Source organism: Zosterops lateralis (assembly GCF_965231275.1).
Source record: "Zosterops lateralis genome assembly, chromosome: 5".
NCBI lineage: Eukaryota > Metazoa > Chordata > Aves > Passeriformes > Zosteropidae > Zosterops > Zosterops lateralis.
The window spans coordinates 35370175-35394267 of record NC_139766.1 but is presented as its reverse complement, the minus strand read 5'-3'; the positions used below and the strand labels follow the sequence as shown (position 1 = coordinate 35394267).

The following is a 24093-nucleotide window of genomic DNA, read 5'->3' as shown; positions in this document are numbered from 1 at the left end:
TGTTCTTGAGTCTGGAGGAAGTGATCATTGAATATCAATTTATTCTCTTGGACCCTTTTTCCCTGCAGGGCATGTTCCCATGGAACTGTTTGAAGAAAATCTCTGAAGAGACTAAAAGTACCTCTGCTGAAGTCCATGATTGTATTTTACTTGCTGCCCTGCTTCCAGCTTGCCTGATACTGAACTCCACAGTCTCGTGGTCACAACAGCCAAGGTTGCCTCCAACCTTCACATCTCCCACAAGGCTTTCCCTGTTTGTTAGTATGAGGTTCCAGCAGCACCACATTCCTTGTGGGATCCTCCACTACCTATGACAGGAAGTTATCATTAACACTTTCCAGGAACCTCTTGGGCTGTTTGGGCTTCACTGTGTTGCTTCTCCAGCAGATGTCAGAGTAGTTAAAGTGCCCCACAAGAACCAGTGCCTGTGACACTGGGGCTGGCTACTTATAGCTGGCTGTAGAAGGCTTCATCCACTTCTTTTTACCTATCAGGCGGCCTATAGCAAACACCAACAACAGTGTCTTTTATCCAAGCCATAAGCTTTCAACTTTCAATCATCCACCCGAAGACAGAGCTTGATACATCCTAAGTGTTGTCTCGCTCAGGGGGAAATTTCACCACTGTAACTTCCTAGCCTGTCTTTCCTAAACAATGTGTAGTCTTTTGTGACAATCTTCCAGTCATGAGAGCTATCCCACTGTGTCTCTGTAATCACAGTGCTATCAGAGGTGTGTGACTGCACACAGATCTCTCGTTCATCCAGTTTGTTCCCCATACTGCATGTTCTGGGGTACAGGCACCTTATAGAAGTATTTGGTTGTGTCCACATTCCAGTGAACATGCAAAGGGGTGCCCCACAGTCCTGTCTAGTGATTGTCATTGGCTGCTTTTGTTTGCTCCAGATACTGCCTCTTAAGCCTCCTTATGCTACTAGAGTGGTTTCTGTTGTTCTCTCCTTCCCTACATATTCTCTCTGACAAGCCTGGCACTGGCCTCTTTCCCAACTAGTTTAAAGCTCTCACAATGAGCCCTACGAACTCCTGAAATAAGATCCTTTTTCTCCTTTGAGACAGATGGACCCCATTTATTGCTAGAAGGCTTGGTGTTGTATAAACTTATCCTTGATCAAAACCCCCAAAATTGTGCTGGTAAGAGCAGTATCAAATCCAATTGTTCATCTGCATGATCTTCCTGTTCCTTGCCACATCATTCCCTGCAACTGGCAGGATAGAAGAGAACACAGCCTGCGATTTCACATCCCTTGAGCAGTTGTCCCAAGACCCAAAGGTCACTCTTGATTGTCCACAACGTTCTTTATTTAAGCTTCAGGTTTCTATAGATATGGATTGCTCATTCTTCAGCTTGACCGGGTTTTGTCTCTTGGATCCCGAAGGCTATAGCAGTTTTACTACCTATCTCCATAGTCCCAATGTTTTGGATTTGGATTCTCAAACGTCCAGCTTATATTGGGTACTCGTTATAATGTGGTTTTGTACAGTATACTGTAAGGGGAGAAAAGGGCTGAAGCTCATAGGAGAATAAAGTGAAAAAGATGAGTCAATAGATGAGAGAAAAAGGGGTGAATTATTTCTTATTGATAGGTATTTTGCATTTTTTGAAGCATGGAAAGAATGGAATCTTCTGCATTGCCTGGAGTCATAAAGATTCCAAAAGAATAGCAACCTGCAGCAGTGATGGATTTTGGTGAGTGTTACTGGAAGAAAAAAAATTGCTAAATGCACTTCTCAAGTCCGTAAATTTTGACAGTACTCTCAGTAATTAATTTTGAAACTTTTCTTATTGGACAAAACTTAAATTATTATAATTGGACAAGACTTAAATTAGTCTTCTGTACTTGTTAGGGTATGTTTTTCATGATTTTAAGAAAAGTTACAGGAAATGTTTTTGAAAGGAATAGTGTCTAACACACATTGATAGTGAAACTAAATACTGATTTTTATTTGAACAAGAATATCCTTCTAGGTTTCTTATCTGGAGAGGACACTTTTCAAAAGCCATCCAACTTTACTTGTCTTAATTTTTAATTTTTTTTTTAAGTTTTTTGTTTCAAGGACTAAAAAGTACTATTTTAGAATAAAATAATTACAAGTGCACTATCACAGGAGTATAATACCTCATTTATAAAAATGCATGAATGTCCATTGAAACCAATTTAGCATATATTGTGTTTCAGTACATTTAAAAATCCTTCTTCATTTGTTTCCTCTGTACCTGTATCATTCCAGCTCAAACATAATGGGCAGAAATTTTAGAAAACAATCAACTTTCTTTTTAATTCATAAAGGTCTATTTATGCCTTAAAGCCATGACTACAACTTTGATTCTGGGATATGATGATCCTTTCAAGAAAGATGTACCGCAGTGAACATCTTTAAAGCCCCTCTGAAGAAACACAGATACTGAAGTCAAGCTAGATGTTGTACAATTAACATCCAGTTAAATGTTGTAATTGAGGGGCTGATATTGTTTGTGGCTGTTTCTCCTATTCTCTGTGTATATCTTTTTGCTCTCTGGCTTATTTGCACAGAAAAAAAATCAATTTTGGATAGCCTACCCAGAATGTATTTTTTCTGATAATGTCACATTGTAATTGGTTTTAGTATTATTCGAACCATTGATGGCAATGTCCTTCACAAGTACAAACATCCAGCTGCAGTGTTCGGGTGTGACTGGAGTCAAAACAACAAGTAAGTAAAAATTAACCCAAAGAATTGACAATATTTACTGTTTAAATTGATTACCAGTGAAGTTAACACAAAGTTATCTAGAATGTGATATTCACTGTGGTAGTAAAAAACTGAAATGATCTGTACCAAAGTAGGCTATATCCATAGCAACTCTGTCTTCCCAGTAGTATATTTCATTGACCACCATGAACTTTCTTAACTTTCAAAGGAGGATAGTTTCATATTGATGAGAGAAAAAAAAAAATCTAGCTGAATATATAATGGGGAGAGAAAAAGCAGGCGTTCAATACCAGGAAGGAGGGATTTAGATTGGTGTCCTTGTAATGACTGCTAAGGTGAAGGTGTAGTAGACAACTAAATACATTGTGATTATATAAAAATTTTGTAGATAATTCCTAAAAATGACACAGGAGATTTTTGTAAAATATATATATATATATGTATAGTAATTCAGTTTAATAATAGTTGTGTATTGGGTGCGTAGTCAAATATATTGCCCTTTGCAACTAATGCATCTTCATCAGGTTTTTTTCTGATATAGTTTTTTTAATTGGATTGTCAATAGCTACATCTTGAAAAGATGAAGGAGAAACAAAAATTTGCTATTTAAAAAAAAATTGCAAACTACACATTATATTTTTTTAATTTAAAAACCATTCATTATCTCTGTGACCAAGGATTTTGCTGGTTTTTATTTTGCAGAGATATGATAGCTACTGGTTGTGAGGATAAAAATGTTCGTGTTTACTACTTGGCAACCAGCTCTGATCAACCACTGAAAGTTTTTACCGGGCATACTGCAAAGGTGTTTCATGTACGCTGGTCTCCTCTCAGAGAAGGGATCCTCTGCAGTGGCTCTGATGATGGGTGAGTTTTTCTGAACTATTAGAAAGCTTAAACCTCAAGCAGGACTATTGGAGAAACTTACATCTTTACTTGTAATGGTGTTGTCAATAATTAATGATCTAAATCTCTGCCTTGTTTAGATCCAGGTTTTAGCTTTGCTCTTAGATTTATGTAGTACTTGGGCAGCAGGATCATTATCTAAAGTTGTCACAACTGCTGTAGTAGTGCAAGTTTCCAGATGCTTTCCCAAGAGTAGGGTCAGTGCCTGATACTGGTACTGCAAGGAGTAGCACAAGGAGGATACCACATGTTTACATTACCTCTGAAGAAACAGGTGCAAGACCTGCTTTTATTTGATATTTGTCAAAAGTATACTTAAGTAGAATCTGCAGGGAATTTTAATGAATATTGGATACCTTGTTTTTTTGTGATGCCATCACTTTTGAGGGAGAGCACATCAGTCCATGGTAGGCAGGAGAAAGCATTTTTCTATGATACTAAGCCACTTCCCTGAAGAGTACACAAGATATTTTTGCAGAGGATATTTTGTAAAGTTTGGGGTATTGGCTTCTATTGCTTTCCCATTATCATTCATTAGAGGTTTATGCTCGAAGCAAAATCTGTTAGTTCAAAGTGTAGTGATTCATGACAGGACTTGACAGCAAGCTTCTTGACAATAAAATCCATTGAATAGAACTGGTCCTAGAATTGAACCTTGCTGGTGACCAGTCACCAGTCAGATTTAGCCCTTTTCACTACAACTCTTTGAGTCCTGATGTGATGCAAATAAATATTCCAATCAATTTGAAGCTTAAAATAATAAATAATTCTATTTGAGTAGGTGATCTGATGTAGATTGTTCTGTTTTATCCTGTTTCAGTACTGTTCGGATATGGGATTATACACAAGATGCTTGTATAAATGTTCTTAGTGGGCATACAGCTCCAGTACGGGGACTGATGTGGAATCCTGAAATTCCTTACCTTCTAATATCTGGCAGTTGGGACTATACAATTCGAGTCTGGGACACAAGAGATGGAACATGTTTGGACACAGTTTATGATCATGGTGCAGATGTATATGGTAATACCTTTTAAATTTTGGGTTTTTTCTGTATTGAGATTTATAAAGTAATTTAATCAAACAGGTTATTTGACTGGATGAACTTATTTGACTGCATTTTTAAATATCCCCTCTACTAGGATTAACGTGTCATCCTAGTCGTCCATTTACCATGGCATCCTGCTCTCGTGATTCCACTGTGAGACTCTGGTCATTGACACCTCTAATAAATCCTCTACAAATAAATATTATAACAGACAGATGTTGGGATGATATTATTGGCAATATAGGTAAGCAAATTGTATAAAGCATTGTTGTAATTTTCTCTATGTTTATATTTCTGTTCCTTTGGTTGTTTCTTATTTTAATTTCATATCTAAATCTTTGTGTGTGTTAGATCGCGCTGTGGAGTCTGGAGCTCCTCCTTTGCTGTGTGGTAAAGTTTCCAGGGATATTAAACAAGAATTGGAAAACTTGTCGGGAAATCCTCAAGGAAAAAAACTAAGGTGGTTTTCAGAATTTTTTTCAGTAAGTATTCTGCAAACCTAGGGATGTTGTCAGTGTGCATGACTCTGATTTTTGAAGTCAATCTCCAAAATTGAGATTTCTTTTTCTCTACCATTTTTTCCCTCTTTCCTGAAGGGAGCTTAGAAAAAAGGCAGAAATCAGTTCATTTCTTAACAGGTTGGCATATGAAAATGTCTATGATTGAATTGGTTGTCAGTTGGGAAAAACAAATTTCACTAATTTATCTTTGCAAAAAACAAACCAGCTTTTTGCAAAGGTTAATTAGTAAAATATTATAATTTTCTATAGGAAAGGCTAATTTGACAGCAATTTGCTATTGAAGAAAATGAAATTATGGGGTTAATCAAACCGCTTTACAGTTTTTAAATTTTTAATTAATCATTTAATTAATCAAAAGAACACCCTCATTACTGATAAGGTTTGAACTGCCCGTGCCTGAACTGCTCTTTATGTTTTAGGAACTATAGATCCAGATTACCTGTGCCTCAGTATCCATCTATTGCCTTTTCTCCATTGCACAGTAATATTTTCTATAAATATGAAGTGCATATGAGTTAAAAATATGGGTTCCTGTGTGTTCTTACCTGCATAGCAGCTGCACTTGAGGTAGAACAAGGACAAAATGACTTGGAACTACAGGTTGTACTACTACTGGAGCTTGTGTTGTAATTTAAGGCAAAACACTGATCTAAAAAGACCTAGTTCAGCCAAAATATTTGGTTTGAGTTCTAGCTAAATTGAAGTGTATAATTTAGAAATGATGAAGCAATCTTTCTCAATTTCAAACTTAGATATTTTCTCTTTTGGTAAAAGTATATTTATGGAATTCCTTGTTTTACAGAAGTTGTAAATTTTGATTTCCCATGTTGATTTGAGAGTAAAACTGTTCTAAGAATATTAGAATTTTCAAAGACAACAGCTTTCTTGATCAGGTATTCTCAGTGATTTTCAAGTCCAGAAAATGAGGCATTGTGCAAAACTATAAGGAGTCTAATAAGAGTTTTAGTGGCCAGAAAAATGAGAGAATAGTCTTTTTTTTTTTTTTTTTTTTTTTTTTTTTTTTTTTTTTTTTTTTTTTTTTTTCCCTTTGGTGGAGGGTGGGGGGGGTCAGAGCTGGGGGAGAGATTTCCCTAGTAGGATTTTATGCTTTTTACCAGCTCAGAAATAATTGGACTTCTAATCTTGTGATCCTGTTATTCTTAGAATAGCTTCTTTAAATCAAAGGTTTTGTGATTTTTTTAAGCTTTTGAATACTCCCTCTTCTAGACTTCATTCAATGTTTAACTATTTTCCTGTTTCTACAGAAGGATTGATTCCAAGGGTAGACCAATAGAAATGCTTAAAATTTCTTTTTAAAAAATTAATTTGTGCATATACCATTATACTATATTTGTCTATTTTAAGATTTCATATTAACATAGTAAACCCAGCTGTAGCAGTTAAGCCTTGAAGCTCTGTTCTACCTGGCCTAGGCCTTTGCTTTACAGGAAGTGGTGAACAAGTCCTGGGTCAGCTCCTGCATGCCAGCAGCTGACTATTGGTAGACACAAGATAGCTTGCATTTCTTTGAGAGCAAAAGGGAAAACTCTAATGGCAAGCCCTCAGCTATGTTCATACATCACCAAATAGGTTCATGGATCTCACTGTATCTTTAAACCTTCAAGAAGACTGAAGGACTTTTAGTATCTTGAACTAATTCATATTTTCATAATAAAGGTTTTAATATTGAAATTATCTGAATTGTATTTCTTAGAGTTGACTGACAAATGTTTTCCAATGTCTTTATAAGTAAAAGTTTCTCTCTTGAACATAACTGTAATAAAACTCTTCTTCCCTAACAATTTTAGCCTCCAGGAGGCAGCAAAAATTTATGGGATTTGGTTGCTGTAGTAAAAGGACAGGATGACAGTTTGCTTCCACAAAACTACTGCAAAGGAATTATGCATATGAAACACCTCATTAGATTTAGGCTGGTAAGTGAAGCACAAACAATATGTGAAAATGGTTGATAGTCCATGTAGTATTTAACTAATTAAAAATAACATTGAATGCTTTACCAAAGGTCACTTCATTGTCCGAACATATTTGTGCAATACCAGTTCTTCACTGCAATACTAGTCTGATAGAATAGTATCTAGCTGAGTCTGTGTGACTTTGTGCATACTCAGTGTTAAAATGCTAGGTAATGGATATTAACTAGAAAAGTATTTTTCAAAACAATTAAAAGAAATTGCAAAGCAATCATCACTACAGTTTCAGCTATGAAGCGAGTTTGTCTTGCCTGTTATATACACGGTACTTTTATGTTCAGTAAAGTCAAATTGTTTGTTTGTAGAAACATGAAGTGTGTAGCTTTTTTCAGATGTACACACAGGGAAATTCATGTCTGAAAATGAGGGAGAGTCAGCAGAAATATGTTCTGTAGCTCTGTGGAAGAAGAAATGGCAAGAACCTGTCATTAATACAGATACACAGCTTAAAGGTGACTTGGATGAGAACAGAAAATTCAAGTACTAGGCCATAAATTTATTAGTAGCTGCATTTATGAATATGCAAGTTTGTGTAGAATATGCAGATTCATCGTTCTGTCAGGAAGTTCTTAGGAGTACTAAAGAATCCCATACTCTAATGACTGGATTGTAAATAGCGGAAAGATGATCTTCTAGTAGGGATCAGGGAATGCACTTGCCAGCCCCAGGGCTAATACTTGTGAGGTATCACCTGTTGTTTGCTGTTAGGTGCTGTCTCTTCTGTAAAATCACAGGCTCTTTAAGAGTGTCCTATGTTCCTTACGACTCTCAAGTGATTAAAGTTTATTAGTGTTGTTAACTGTAATAATAGCAGCTGTTCTGCTAATCCTATGAAGCTCTGATTGTGTGTCCATGTGTCCAGAAAAACAGTTTTCTCAGCTAGTTAGCCTGAGAAGACATTAAATCTTGGCTTATGCGCTGCCAGCAGTCTGTTTATCCCTGCAACATGATTTTATGCATTTATAACTCCGGTGACCTAGAGTAACTGCAGTAATTGCTGGTCATTCTGTGGACCTGGATTAAGTGTTCACATTAATTAAAAGCATTTTTTCCCCTTCTTGCTGATTCAACATCTTGTTTGAGAGCTTTAAGAGAAAGCATGGGGCTGGATAATGCCGACTGCTTGTCAAGGACTGCTAATACTCTCTTTTCCTCAGGAAACTAAATAATAGCACTGCAGCACCTACACATTTCAGGATGAAGTAAGGATGTAGAGCAACTCCAAACTTTAACATGAAAATAGTAAAAAATACAGAGGTGCTGAGGAAAAAAAATAATGTAGTATGTTTTTTAAAAAAAGAAAACAGGTTTGTGGGAAGTTGCCACTGGTCTTCATGGCAGTTTACTTTGGTGAGAATGTTCAAAATTCATTCTCCATCTCCATATATGGTACTTCAAAGTCATGAATAGCCAGATGCCATCATTGTGCATTGATTATAGATTTCAACTGAGTATACTTGAAATAGGAATCTCCATTTGCTTTTTTTTCCCGTACATATAATTCTTTTGCAGCTTTTTTCTCAGACTCTGCCAGATGAAAAAAATTAGTCTTATCTTCCCAACTAATATAAAGATTGCAGTAGTTGGGAATATAAATTATTTCTTGGCCATAAGGTTAATGAGCGATGACAAATCAGACCACAGAGCCTGTTGTCTGCCAGTTAAGCCTACTGTCTTTGTTCTTTTTTTATGTGGGCATCATTATAATGGTAATATGTACAGTTTTCAGCTCTGTATAGTTTATGTTCACAAGTACTTTTTTTTTTTAAGTTTCAAAACATCAAGATTTTTATGACGGATAGGTGGGTGAGTTACTATTATATATGAGAATTTTAAAAATTAAGTTATTACAGGAAGATAACCAAAGAAAATGTATATGAGCAACAAAAATCATATACTTTAACAACATAAATATAATTCATTGTAATCTCATTGATATCTCTTTCAATCAGCCTTTTCTCTAAAGAATTTTTTCTTAAATTATAACATTTATATTCTGCTGTAATATTTGGCAGTAGTCCATTCTTAAGAAAACTTGTTTTCATCACAGAATACTTCTTAATTTTTTTTTTTTTTTTGTTCCTCTCAGTCCAAGGCACAAGAACTGACAACAATAAAGATGTCTAAGTTTGGTGGTGGTATTGGTGCACCAAGCAAAGAGGAAAGACTCAAAGAAGCTGCAGAAATACATTTACGATTAGGACAAATTCAGCGATATTGTGAGCTAATGGTAGAACTTGGAGAGGTAAGATATCAGAACACTATTGAAGAATAAAAAAATATGAAGGTTTCTGAAAACCAGCTACCCTGGCAAAGATGGGGAGGCAATGAATGGGTTATAAGTCCCCAAAAGAGTAAACTTGTTCCATTTATTTTTACCATATGTAATCTAAAGCATAACTCATTTCCTATTTAACTCGACAAGTTTATTTTAAATGGAGGAAAAGTTACAGTAGTTTAAAGTATGGCTGTTTCTCAAACAGAAATGATCAAGTTAAATGCACTGCTGCTTTCTTGTAGTGGGACAAAGCTCTCTCAGTTGCACCTGGTGTATCAATGAAATATTGGAGGAAATTAATGCAAAGGTAAGTTAATTAAAATATCTTGTCTTTTGTTACAGCATTCTAGTGATGTTACTTTTGTTCAATAAGCTTTGGGATGGAACTGTGGAGGATTTTAACAACTTTGTGTACAAGAATCAAAGTGTTGAACATAAATTGCAACTTTATAAACTCTTTAGTGCAGTATTCACAGTTTGTAAGTCTGGAAAGGCAGATGAACTTTATTTGACTTCATCTAACACCTGCACCATATAGATAGGCTTAGTGATTGTTCATATATGTAGATACTTCTTGTTAATTTATTAAACTTCTTGTTTATTTATTAATTTGTTTAATTAGGAGAGCTGATCAGTTAATTCAGGAAGAAAATGATGATGTCATCCCATACTGTATAGCTATTGGAGATGTGAAGAAACTGGTTTCTTTCTTTACTTCAAGAGGTCAGCTTAAAGAGGCTCTGCTTGTTGCACAGGTACTATTACATATATACCAGTGTGGGAGATATATTTAGCTCTTAGCTTGTAACTCAGAATATAGCATGCATACTTAAAAAGGCTATCTCTTTTCACTTCAGCAAAACAGCTGAATAATGGTGCCCTTGTCTTTACTTCCATGTGGTATTGACCAGTTTTTATACAGAAATCATAATGAGGTACCTCATGTTGACAGATTTAAAGCCTGATTCTTCTAAACTGCAACCAAATGGCCATGATAAAAACCGATGTGTTCAATTTCAATTGACGTGGAACCTGATTTTCAACAGCCAGTATTGCTCTTAATCAAATTTATGTAGGATTTGATTTCTCTTGAATTTCTGCTGAGAAATCATCTATATGTTTTAGTTAAATAGCTGTATAATGTACAGAATGTAACTTTGACACATGCTGAGATTTAACAAGCTATATAATGTTTGATCTTTAAAGCAAGTTAAAGCTTCAGAAAGATCTTAATTTTTCATGTAAGAGAGGTATTGCAGAGATGTTACAATTCATAAATAGTCTATGTTTTAAAGGTTTAATAAGAAAATAATGAGCAACAAAATGCCAGGATTTACCTTCCCTGTTAACTGAGCCCTGAGGTTTAATGGTGTTATCTCAGCTACATCTTAAAGCGTGTGAAAGAATTTCAAAAAATCACAGAATCAATTAGGTTGGAAAAGACCTCTGAGATCACTGAGTCCAACCCTTGCCCAACCACCTTGTCAACTGATTTCATTTTAACCCACATTGATCTCTTTGTATTTAATATTAGAAATAAATTATTCCCAGATATAAAGAAAAGTGCACCTTAAGCCACTATATGCCAAATCTTTCCAGATTTGTTGGTGTATCTACTGAGAAGTATTTATGGAATTCATAGTTTCCTCAAAGCTGCATGCTCCTTGAGTGTAAAAATCAAGGGTGTAGCCTTCACCATCCATTATATCCAAATGCTGAAAAATCCTGCACAAATGCAGAGGAAAGGAAGAAGTCTCTTGCTTTGGTAGAGTTCTTTTATGGCTAGATAACTAGGCTAAGATTTAGCTGTGAATAAGTTCATTAGTTTAAACATTCAAACATTTTCTTTGTTATAACTCGGCTTTAGAAAGTTTTTTATAGATCTTAGATTATTGTTATTGAAAAATTTCATTTCATCTTCAGTTTGAATTCTGCATTAATTAATCTATTTTTTATTCACTTCCAGGCAGCTTGTGAAGGAAATATACAGATGTTAACACTCTCCACAACAAGTGGAACTTCAGATTCTGGTGGAAACAATACAGATGATTATAATGAGTAAGTTGTTCTAGTTTATAACTATAAGCCTCATCTTACTGTAGAGTGTAAAGTAATTAAGGGAGATAAAGCATAGTGGTTTAATTTGGCATCAGCAATGTAGAGTTCAACAAAATATTGCATCTTCTAGTACTTAGTGGAGTTACTAACTACCTGATGCTACACTAATTTCCCTATTGTGCCTCCTAGCACAAAATGGATTTTTCCTATGTATGTATTATAATTATAAATGTCCTTTTCACTTGCTTGCTATTTAAGATGCATTCCTGTGCACTAATATATAGCATATTAACTGAGAACTTTTGGTGAGTAAGATTTAGCATTAAGAAATATCTGCGATCCCCTGTTATTACATGTTATCTCCTCCTGAATCTTTGCTCTTTTGTCATCAGTGAAGGTTCTGATAATGTAAAATAAAAATCAAACTGAGTGAGTAGGTTTAGATAAGATATTAGGAAAAAATTCTTTACTGTGAGATTGGTGAGGCACTGGAACAGGTTGCCCAGAGAAGTTGAGGATGCTCCAACCCTGGAAGTGTTCAAGGTCAGGTTGGGTGGGGCTCTGAGTAACCCAGTGCAGGGGAATGTCGCTATTCACGACACACAAAGGACGAAGCAGGCAGCAGCAGATCAAGCAAGGAAAGACTATGACTTTATTTTCTGACTCCATCTTTTATACATTTTGGTAAGGGGCAAGAGATTGGCCATACAGGTTGCCACCCCTCTGACCTCATTGGTGAATATCACCATCAATCACATTTCTCCTCCCAGGAAACAACTATATAAACACAAGTAGATAAATTCTAAAAATATACATTGTTTTCATGAAGCTGTGTGAGAACCTTACTGCAAAGATTCAAAGACTCAAAAGCAAGTAAATTTAGGGCAACATGGGAAGGCATCTCTGCAGGAGTCTCAGAACAGAATGAACTTTAAGGTCCCTTCCAACACAAGCCATTTTATGATTCTTCTCCCCAAATATGCACCTCTCCTTATCTAGAACAGCACTCAAAAACCTGAATTACACTGTCAAGTTATAGGTGTAGTAACGAAAACAGTTTGGTGGCTATGTAGTTACTTCATTTACATAAGCATTTTTTGAGCAATTAGAGAAATACTGGTTGGAGTTTACAGGTACAGACTGAATATTCAAATATTTGATTTTTCTTATGTCAGTCTGAAGAGATGTTTCCTACTGGTGTAAACTTTGGGAAACTGACCCATCTCAGTATGCACCAAGATAAGTAGTGGATGAAGCACAAACACATTGCATTTTTCAAGCTAGTAGTGTCATTATCTGTGAGCCAAATATAGCAAATTTAGGGCACAGGAGCAAATGTGGGGAATTTTACATAAATTAAGACCCAAGGAACTCCAACCTTAAAGTGCCCTTGCAAAATTCATTTTTTGTTCTTGCAGTCTGCTGCAGAAGGTCAGTAAAGAACTAGCTGATTGGTATTTCCAGGATGGCTGTGCAGTGCTTGCAGCATGTTGTCATCTGGCTGTTGAAAATATAGAGGTAATTTTTTTTTTAATGATGAAAAAGTGAACATTGACTTCCTTTTTACATCTCCACACATGTTTTAAAATTTATGTATCACATTCTAAAATGATATTTGGCATCTGATTTTTTTATATTTATGCAGAGTTAGTTATAGTATTTAAGTAGTTGCAAAACTCCCTTGATTCTATTAAATTCAAGGTTTCTCTCATGCACAGAAGGTAGCATGTTGCTGCTGAATTTTATTTACAATATCTTGTTACTTTAGACAGGATGAGATACTTAAGTACCTTAGATATATACATCTAAGTGTTACTGTTGATGGTGACTCAAAATACCGATTCAGAACTGGAAGTTATTGTGCTAAAGAAGATGCAATCATCCCCCTTGAAGAATTTACAGTCTAAATGGAGAAGTAAATAGGAAAAAAACCCCCCACCCTTCAATACAAAAATTGAACTGACATGTAGGAAACATTTTATTACATTTTTATTTGCTTGTAGTTTTACAAATTGTTCCTTTTCCTCATTTTATCTGGTTTTTGTTGTTGCTGACTTAACATGATTTCATTCCTCTATCCTCCCAAATGAATATAATTTCATCTCAATGAGCTACTGAGAGAAACTGAGAATCAGTTAATGCTTATATGTCTAAATAGGCATACTTAAAGTTGTTGTGTAGTCTCATAAGGTCTGACATTCTGCTATGCCTATTGGTAACTATGATTGCTCAGAGGAAGAACAGAACAATCCACTCTGTTTACTTGGGTTTTTGAGTCTCCTTTCATTTAAAGAGGGGGGGAAATATACACTCTGAATGCTTGTGTCCTTAATATTAGATGCATTTTAGCTATCATATTTATGTGACCTCTTCAGCTGAATAAAGGAAGGTTCTGCTAAAGGAAATCTGGTTGTTTGAAAACACATTAACACATATGCACAATTATTTACTCATTCAAGAGATCCAAAATGTATATAACTGAGTTTAATTATTGCATATATTGTCCTTCTGTAAAATGTCTCATAAGTGAATGTCATATGCTCAACATGATGAATGGCCAAAACTGCTCATGTCCCTTAATGATATAATTTTTTCATTGAGCAAGCTTGCGATGGCAAACCTGATTCGTGGAAATGAACTGGAGTTGGCAATCAGTGTGGGTACTGTCTTGGGAGAAAATGCAGCACAAGCAACACATTATGCTCTAGAATTACTAGCAAGAAAATGTATGGCAGTAATAACATGGTAAGAATTTCTTAATCCAGAATTTTTTTTATGTTCTCCCTGACAAAACAATCAAGGTGTGTCATGGTGAAACTTCTGTAGAGATCAAACCACCATGGGAGGGAGAAAAAAAATTGCTGCTTAGATAACAAGATATTAGACCTATGAAATACAGGGCATACTAATGTTCTGGTTTAATCTCAAAATACATTCTGTATGCATTGTAAATGAGAGAGGAATCGTCGTCAGAGTATGAAACCCACTGAAAAAAACCCTAGCTACTTGGGCAATAAGTAGCTTATGAAGTCCTAGTTTGTACTGAGTAAAAAGAACAGCTTCAAAAAAAGTAAGGCTGGAATTGAGTTAAAAAGTCAAAAGGAACAGCTCAAGTAGGATATATGAGATGATTTTTAAGTACTCAATTGAGAAATATAAAACTGAGTCTGAGGAATTATGTTCTGTTGGTGTTAGGAATACAAGATTCCTGCAAAGATTTAAGAATAAAACAGGATTACTATTTAATTCTGCAGAAGTAACTTCTCTCTTGCATATAGGGGAAGCCTTCTGTGGTAAATTTTCTTTTCCTCATTGTAGTGGTGTTGTGGTTTGAAAGCAAAATGAGTGAGAGGCTCCAAGTCAGAGATACAATTTAATAAGAAGAAAGGTAAAAAGGTAAAAATAAAATAAAATCAATGCAATAACACAAAGGACCACTGACAGAGTCAGAATACAACCTGAGCAGGATGGTGGAAGCAGTCCAGGTGAGGGGCTCTTCCTGAAGCAGTGATCCTGTAGAAAGGTCTGGGAGCTCTGCTCCTCTGGGAATCCAGTGGGTCAGGGCTGCTTGTCCTGTCCCAAATCCCAGATTCTATCCAGGTGAGAATGCTTGGCTCCTCCCCCTGGGTGGAGCATCTCCCAATGGGATGATGAGTGTGAAGTGGGTCCTTGATGGCCCATTAAACAGAGATAACTCCTGGAGGGAGTTACCTGTGAGTCATGGGCAAGGCGCTGATGGGCCATTAGCAGAAGAGCCCAACGCTAGAGCACTGCCCCACTTGGTTTAACAGTTCATGAAGATGGTGATAGAATAAATACTTTGTGTACATCCTACACTACAACCCAGGACAAATGGTTTTACTTTGAAGAATACAACTTCTTGGTTTTTATCTAACAATTAAAAACAGAAAACCTTCCTAATGTGTATTTGGCAGCTGTATAACTGGTTTGTAATCAACATTTCATAGAAAATGTGTACTTAAACAGTTAAGGATCAGTTTTTCTTCTACAGTTAGTATTTGCTTATGTATCTAGAGGTAGCCTGAGAGAAACACAGTGGAACTCCTCTCTACAGAACATTTAGCTTTCATCAGACAATGAAGCATGGTAGAAAAGGATAAAATAAGAAAATGGTGACTTGCTGCTTTCATTTTGCAGTGGTTTAACATGTCTGCATTGCACCAGTCTTAATAGAGCTGTTCTGGCAAGTCCATCTGCAGCTTCTAAAGTGTCTGAAACTCCTTTGAGTGTCTGTTCTCCACTCCTTCATTGCGAAGGGTGATTTTATGTAGCCTCCAATAGGATGCACTGGATGTGGAGTTAAGAAAAACAGTGTCTATTTCTTCCAGATCCATAAAAAAAGCTTGTTCTGATCTTAGGGCTGTAATTAGTGCTTATACTAGTATGACATTTATGTTTATGTCTGTAAAGCTTCTGTAAACTTACAACATGTGTACGCTGAAGTGTACATGGGTATAAAATGGGTATAAATGATAAAATTTTAAAATGGTATACTGCGTATTGCCCAAGTATACATCTGGATTTATCAATTGGTTTCACACACTGTACTGAACGTCCTGCAATCCTGGATTCTTATTTTTAGCCATTACAGCGTATTTTTTATATTTTGTAGGAAAAGCTAAGAGATTCATGAATTTTTTTGTTTTGTAATAAAGAGATTTTCACACAGCATAATCCCCATGGTTAACTGTATTTGTAAGATCATGTATAGGGAAGCTGGAGTTCATACTGGTTGTCATGCTTAGGGATATCCATCAGCTGGCAACATTTCACTGTAGCAAAGCACTTAATTCTAGACACCACAAGGAATACCAAAAGGGCCTTGATAGGCTAATAGAGAAATCAGTTACTGGTGGAATGTTTCTTGGGTTTTGGTCGGTTGTTTTTAGAAATTCTCCAAAATATAAAATCAAGCCAAAAAATAATTTTAAACAAAACATTAATGCACTTTCCCAAATCTAGAGCCTTGAGAAAATGTGTGTATTTAAAGAGACATTTTTATTTGTATTTAACACCTAAATACTGTCAAAAGCAACCTTCTACTATTCAAAAAGTTAGTCATATTTTACCTGACATACTGAATTCTACATATGCAAACTCAGCCACCTCATTCTGATCTTTATACTCTACAATGTTTTCAGTTTGATTCTCAAAAATCACTCTAGGTAACACAGTTTGTAGGCTATTATATGAGGGCTTCTTTGAATTACTTTTTTTCAAAAGAATATTTGATTTCATTTTTTGACAAGATAATTTCTAATCACTTAAAAATGTTTAAATTGCTTATGAAGGTTAGTATATATGAGTAAGTGATCTTGAAAATAGCTTAAGAATTATCCTAGAAATATCCTAGCTTCTGAAAGAATGCTTCTGTAACTTGGAAAAGTGGCTATTGCACAGTGATAATACCACAAATTCTCTAAAGAACTTTTGACATGAGTTTCTTTAGATTATCAAAAGGCATAAAATAGAAAGCTATTTTTTGTTGTTGTTGTTGAAGTCAGTTACCCTGACCCTTAGATTTGCTGCTGTAGTTTAACTATTTTCTATCAGATATTATATCTGTAAAATAATGCAAAATTTTGTTTTTAATGTCTTCCTTTCAGCTTCCCTTCACTTGGATACAGGTATTTTGCTTTTTTGGAGAAAGTTTGAGCTTATTTTTTCCCTTAATAAAGTCACAAACTTTTCAAATTTCTCTAAGTGTCCTAGTTATCTATCTCTTAGTGAGATAGAAAGCAGTTGCAAATATTGGATAATAGCTCACTTGAATATTTTTAAGTTAAGGACCACATTCTGAAAATCTAGAGGAGATCAGTAGGATTTTTTGCCTTACGCAGGGGCAAGTCAGTCATGAGGTTCACAGGAGAAATGATGTCAGCATGAATAGAAGAGTCACAGAATAACCAGTTATTAAAACTTAAATAGAACAATCTCCAAATAATTTTCTAACGTTACATGTTCCCTTCAGCTGTTTGTTGTGTTAAGGATAGGGTAACAAATGGTAAACAAGTTTAGGAAAAGGTAAGAAATGTCAGTTTGCTAAAACAGTTTTTCTTTGAGAAAGATGAAAATAGGTATCACATTCTTTTCCAATATAATCTCTCTATTTCAATGTCACATGGTCACCAAGCTATTCTGGAGGACCAAGAGATGTCCTATGTCATGAAGCTTTAGAAGCCTGGAGTTTTGAGGATGGTTTCATAACGCAGAACCACATTACCATCTTTTCTTCTCTCAAATTTGAGGGTTCCTACTCTCTATTCCCATCCCTGCTCACATATTCTTGCATTTCACTTTGAGATGGTTCTGATGCTTAAGAATTGCAGAGCTGTTTAATTCAACCAACTAAAGCAACAGAAAATTAATAAATGACTTTTCCAATAAGATGAATAATTAAGCCTCATTTATTGAACAAAAATAATATTAGAGACTGAGGTTGCTTCTGCACTTTTCTGGAAATAGTATTTTTTTTCAGTAATCTCTTCTTTATAAAAGGAATATAAAAGAGAAAATAGTTTCCTTCTATTACAAACCATTAAGAGTAACTACATGTCATCTTTTGTTTGTGCAGGGATTTAGCAGTTGATCTTCTTATGATGATTCCTGATAATAAACTGCAGTTAGTAAAACTGTGTGCTTTTTATCCTGGATGCATAGCAGAAATAAATGACCTGCATGAAAAGGTACAATGTAAAATAATTTACCTGAATCAAATAAAGTTTTGTATTGATTTATTTACTAATTTCAAAAACATAAGGCTGTATAAAACCACAGGATGAATTTGTCTCCACAGTCTTATATGTAGCATATGCTTTTCCTCTCTATTAGTCTTTGTTAACTTTTTTTTCAGTATTCTACAATAAATTTAGTTCTTTATTTCTATCCTTTGTGGACTTTTTCCCTGACACGTTACCTTCTGAAGTCACTTATGATCTTCAGAATTACCTGCCAGTATGATTTATAACCTACTAGATGTGCAGCCTAATGTTTTGGCAGACCAGCTTTCTATAGCCTGAATTGTTTTACATCTTATGCCTATAATGTCCATAAATTCCCCCTTTCCTCTTCAGCAGTAGAAGGGTCTGCTTTGGTTGCACTCCCTTAGGTTGCAACTCAGACCACACATTTATTAAACAGTAGTAAAAACGTCACAAAAACATTAGCAATGAAAACTGGTACTGCTTAACTTAAGGTTACAGAACCTTTTCCAGTGTTGGTCTGGTCTGGATGACTTTCTTAATGCCCTTTATATGCAGGTATGTCTTTCAATGACTCCTTCAGAGGGAATCTTTTCTTGTTGTTATGTGCAAACATCAGTATTTCTCTGCATCTTAGAGAAGTGTTTGAACATTTCCGTAATTTTCTGGCAAAATGTTTGTTTTCCAGTGTAATCTTCCTGATGTGGAAGAGTGTATGCAACTGGCAGAGACCATTCAGGCAGATGGGGATGTATTTGAAACAATAAAGTATTATCTGTTAAGCACAGAACCTGAAAAGGCTCTCCCTGTTGGCATTCAGTATGTGAAAGGTATGTACTTGGATGAATAACAATTTTAAAGCAGAAGTCATTTGTATAATTTGCCTCATGAGATATTTTTATTTTTCAACAGAACAACTTTGTGGCTCAGATTGGACTTTAGATTCAGTGTTTCCGTATCTTGATCTTCTAAGTTACATACGGACTGAACAGTTAATGTTGCCTAAGTGTAGTGAGTGAGTATATTTTCCTGATGTAGAAAAGTGGAACTTTCCTTAGAGAAATCTTTCAGATTGTGTATATATAGGTGCACACTGTTAGTATCTTTTGTTTTTTGTTCACCAGAAGAGGGACACAAAAAATATTTCAGCAAGCATGTTTGTTTCCGGTCTGGATAATAGAATGTGGAGTCTCCCAAATTTTGAAGGTTTAGCAAGAAAATAAAAAGAAATTTTACTGCTTCTTTCTTTGTGGAGTATTTATAACGTATGAATCAATATTGGTCTTACATGAAGAGCTTCACTTTGATCAGCTCTGGTTTCAGTTTCCTGAAGTGGTATCACAAATCATGTGGGCTTTTATATCAAAATGTTAAAGGTTGGGCTGCCACTGTCAGAATTAGCTCTAAAATGGCTGGACAGCTCTGATTCGCCTTTATGACGGATGCTTGAAACTAGGCCTAGGTGCCTACAGAAGTATACATGTGAAGAATGAAAAGGAGAAAAAAGCTGGGGAAATTTGCTGAAACTAAAATCAACACTAGTATTTGGGGCAGTTTTATTTACATTTAGAGTTCTATCACATTAAAAAGTCTGAGTGATGTTGTTTTTGTATCTCTACATGATTGTGCTTAAAAATTCTGTTGTACGTGCCATTTAAAATTTAATAATGGAGAGCAATATGAAGCAGATGGAGTCTGTTTTAGCAAGTCCATGACACAGAAAGTAAGCTTAATCTGCAATTACATATTCTCCACAAAAGGTGGATGGATAAATTAGGTTTTCAAATTTTAACATGGATATGAGTTTGTTTAATGTTTTTCCAAATGCTTGTTGTTTTTCATGATTGATCCATGTTCATTTATAGATTTCGGAATGAATTGCTGATTTTGTGTGGTTATGTTGGTGCTTTACTTGCTATCAGAAGACAGTACAATAGTATTGTACCTGCACTGTATGAGTATACAAGGTAATACTGTGTTTTCATTAACTCTGAGTGATCTCAGTCCTTATTTTGACATATTCCATACATTAACCCCACTTCTTCACATCCCAAAAAAAATTAAAACTTCTGTCTTCTTAGCTATCCTCATGTCTGAAATTTGGTGAGATGATTGGGAAAAGGGAAAAGGAGCATTTGTTTTTTGCTGGTTTTGTTTGTTTGGTTGGTTTTTTGTTTGTTTTGTTTGTTTGTTTTGTTTGTTTTTTCTTTTCTGAACCTAAAAAAAATAGCAAGATGAAATACAAGCTTTTACAGAAGGGCCTTTCTGATATGGATATTATCAGACTAGTAACAAGCAGTCTCAGTTTGTGATACTTTTGGCTGTAAATCTTTCAATTATCCTGGGATATAAAGAACTACAGAACAATACAGCTCAAAGTTTTCTTCTTGGATTGCCCAGTATCTTCAGGAGTCACAGATTTTTAATTTCCAGCCAGTCTTAAACTGGACGCTTACCTGCTTAAGTTGGACAATTTACATGCTTAAGCAGGACAATTTTAATGTATCCCGACACAAATGAAAGATGGCTGAATTAGGTCAGGTACTCCCCCCTATATTATATTTTGATAAATAAAAAATGCATCCACTGCAAGGGCTTTGAAACTGTTTTCTGTAAATGAAACAAGGCTGTCCCAAAGTATGTGTTGAACCATATTTCTCTAACTTCATTTTTACCATATGTGGTATATGTAGGCAAAATGGATCCTTAATTTTAGTAAAGTTGACAGTATTAAGAAATAAAAACACATATAGCCTTGAAATTAGAGTGGACTCAAATTAAAAAAAAATACAGCAAATTCAATAAGGTGTAAATAGGGATAACTAAAATAAAATTTAAATGAAAAGCTATACTTTTATATCTAGTATGTGTGTTACTAAAGTTTAATATAGTGTATATTTTGAAGGATTAATTTATTTCCATAGTTATCCCATATCCAATCAGAAAAAGTTTTACTTTATTACGGTCTATCATGTTTTGCTTCTAAGAAAATATTCATTATTAGGTTTAGTTTGGATTTGAACTACTTGTATTCCTTTTCAGTCAGCTTTTAAAAAGACGGGAAGTATCCGTACCTTTGAAAATTGAACAGCTTTCTGAGGAATTAGATGCATGGAGAGCTTGCACACAATCAAACAAGTAGGTGGAAAAATATAAAATTACCATGAATGAGACTAGTAGTAACTGTTTAGTTGAAAATTTATTCCCTTCATAAAGTCTGAATGTCACTGCTTTGCAGATCCTAATTTCTAACATAAATTAGAAAGCAGAGTTGAAAACCCAATTTCTTTTATGTTCCTAGGCCTGTGGATGAGCTGCCATGCACCCCGCCCTCTGAATCGCAGAGAGCGCTGTATTCAGTACTCGAATCGCGAATTCAGGAGGAGCCTCTGAAAGGAATGGTTGGGCCAGACTGTGTCACTGGATCAAATCTTCCTAGTCATTCAGATGTTCATACCTCTTGTTTGACTGGGTTAAGGATCCAGGTACGGTTTCAGAGAGCTGAAGTGTTCTTTCTTGTTGACAGCATTGACTACTTGTGAGGTTGCCATAGATCAAAGGTCCCTCCCACCGTTTGGGTGGTAAAGGTTTACACTTTGATTGATAACAATCACAGGAGCAGAACTGAAGGTGACAGGCAGTGACATCTGCTATATAAGAAAGGCTATATAAAGAATGTATCTTATTGGCTACTCCCTCACCACAGCTTGAATAAGAGACAGAAAATTATTTGTCTTCAACTGCATATTAACATTTTTCTGTTTTTGGTTTTTATCACTATGGAAATGCATACTATAAAACTTGGAATTAATGACTAATTAAATCCAGATATTAAAATTCTAAATAGTCAAATATATTTATTCATCACTCCCATTGAGTTTTATGACTAATCCACTTCAGTCCTTATAATACCTCTTTAGTATATTTTGTTACTTTAAGAAAGAGAAAATTGAAAGATCCTGAAAACACTACTCCTGACTCCAGACAATGCCTCAGTGCAAATTCACTTTCCTAGGTTGAGTCTGTTTCCCCTGTCCATTGTAAGATGTCAGCCCAAAGAATAACAGGGTGGTTTAGGGAGTAAGAGGGATGGATAGTTTTGTGATAAGAACTGGAGTTTACAAAATGCTAGTGGGATTTTTGAGGTAAACTAAATTCTCAGCTGCTCACCACTGATCTAAAAAATCTTGCCCTCAACAGTTGCAGATTAGATCAGTGGTCTCTGTCTATGGCTGTACTCTCAACATTTGCTAACAGCCATGTAAAACTGCCACTGTTATAATGCATTCAACAAGAATAGCATATACAGTGTCACTAGCTTGTCATCTACAGGATCCTTGTTGCTGGATTAGCATGCATTAGGAGTCATGGCTTTAGGCATGCAGAACAGTCCACAATCAAAATCAGCTAACATTAAAGTAGAGCAGCCTACTTGTATGGGTTTACAAGTTTTACATAGCAAGTTTGGAGAGCATAATTCTTTAAGAAAGCACTGAAACTGAACTGCAGCTTTGAGAGCAGATTTTGTCAAGTTAATTAGCAAATAGTTCTTTTTCCATCACAGGAATGAGCACTTTGTCCTTTTCATAGTGACTATTTCAAATTATCCTATAGACTGCATGTAGACTCTGGTTTCAAACACGTTATGGAGGCATTATATTGGGGGTTTTTGTGGATAGGAAAAAGCACAAATCAGCAGAAATAATGACAGACATGATGGAATATGGACAGTATTCTGAAGAAAAATGTTTGTCATCTCAGTTTCTAATTCAAGCTAAATTTAACTCTGGAATAATTGACAAGCATATATAAAATAAGAATAAACCACCTAAAACTAAAAATTTAAATATTATGAAAGGTTGGATTGACAGATTTGGAAACATAAGTGCCCTCAATTCATAATGTGTAGCTGTTATCAGAGTTTTAAGTGAGTGAGAAAAAAATTCTGTATGAACATAGTGGATAGATCTAAACAAGGTTTTTATGCTCTTCTCAGATAATAGGTGTTTTCTGTTGTGGCCTCTACAAAATACAGCTGTGATTTCTTTTTCTTTCCCTTCCCAAACATTTTTGTTATACAGGGTCCTGTGTTCTTCCTTGAAGATGGAAAATCTGCTATTTCACTGAATGATGCTTTGATGTGGGCCAAAGTGAATCCTTTTTCACCATTAGGAACAGGAATACGACTTAACCCATTTTGACGAGGTGTTTCCTCTACTTTATAGTACTTAAAATAACAGTCTGGGAGTTAATGCTTATTTAACCTTGATTGTCAGTGGACAGAAAGGTGGTAGTTGATTCCTCCTCAAGGTCAATTACTTGAACTTTGAAAATTGTAAAACAAGAACAAAAGGATTTCTATACAAATGTTTGTTGAGAATCCAAAGAAAAAAGTTATTTGATATTCCAAAGAAAAAGTCCTAATTTCATATATAGCCATGTCATTTTTTTTAGTAAGAATATTGTCGTCACACAATTAGTTTTGTCAACTCTGTGTGAATAGATGCTTTGTAAAGAAAGCAACTATCTACACATTAGGAAAATATTGATAACAAACTGTGAAACTAATAAACACTCTTTCAAACATATAATAATAGAATGACTTTATTGACAGCAACTGCAACCTGTTTTTAGAATGACTGGAATATTTTGGCTGTTTCACACTGTCCCCCTTTTCAATTTGAACTAATTTTGACACACATGGTTCTATAGTAAAAGTAAAATTTAAAGAATAGATGGGTTTTTTCATCCACTTGTTATTGTGCTTAAATAGCAGTACAAATAAAAGGTCACTTATGTTTTGTTTAGATTACCTATTTATTATCTATTTATTTATATTACCTAGATTACAAAATTCT

The 24093-nt window shown here is 35.1% G+C and overlaps 1 protein-coding gene across 1 annotated transcript in view; it reads left to right on the top strand.

Annotated features, from left to right (window-relative positions):
• WDR17 (WD repeat domain 17) overlaps positions 1 to 24093 on the top strand; it is a gene marked incomplete at its 5' end in the record, with an annotated part of 38389 nt that extends 14296 nt beyond the window's left edge. Inside the window, 20 exons of the mRNA XM_083862539.1 lie at positions 1625 to 1707; positions 2625 to 2711; positions 3414 to 3578; positions 4438 to 4640; positions 4760 to 4909; positions 5017 to 5147; positions 6995 to 7120; positions 9267 to 9422; positions 9698 to 9762; positions 10078 to 10210; positions 11422 to 11513; positions 12932 to 13031; positions 14119 to 14258; positions 18109 to 18220; positions 18924 to 19065; positions 19148 to 19250; positions 20101 to 20202; positions 21278 to 21373; positions 21537 to 21720; positions 23317 to 24093. Coding sequence (XP_083718665.1) covers positions 1625 to 1707; positions 2625 to 2711; positions 3414 to 3578; positions 4438 to 4640; positions 4760 to 4909; positions 5017 to 5147; positions 6995 to 7120; positions 9267 to 9422; positions 9698 to 9762; positions 10078 to 10210; positions 11422 to 11513; positions 12932 to 13031; positions 14119 to 14258; positions 18109 to 18220; positions 18924 to 19065; positions 19148 to 19250; positions 20101 to 20202; positions 21278 to 21373; positions 21537 to 21720; positions 23317 to 23436 — 2490 coding nt within the window. The 3' untranslated portion in view covers positions 23437 to 24093. The remainder of the gene's footprint in view (positions 1 to 1624; positions 1708 to 2624; positions 2712 to 3413; positions 3579 to 4437; positions 4641 to 4759; positions 4910 to 5016; positions 5148 to 6994; positions 7121 to 9266; positions 9423 to 9697; positions 9763 to 10077; positions 10211 to 11421; positions 11514 to 12931; positions 13032 to 14118; positions 14259 to 18108; positions 18221 to 18923; positions 19066 to 19147; positions 19251 to 20100; positions 20203 to 21277; positions 21374 to 21536; positions 21721 to 23316) is intronic.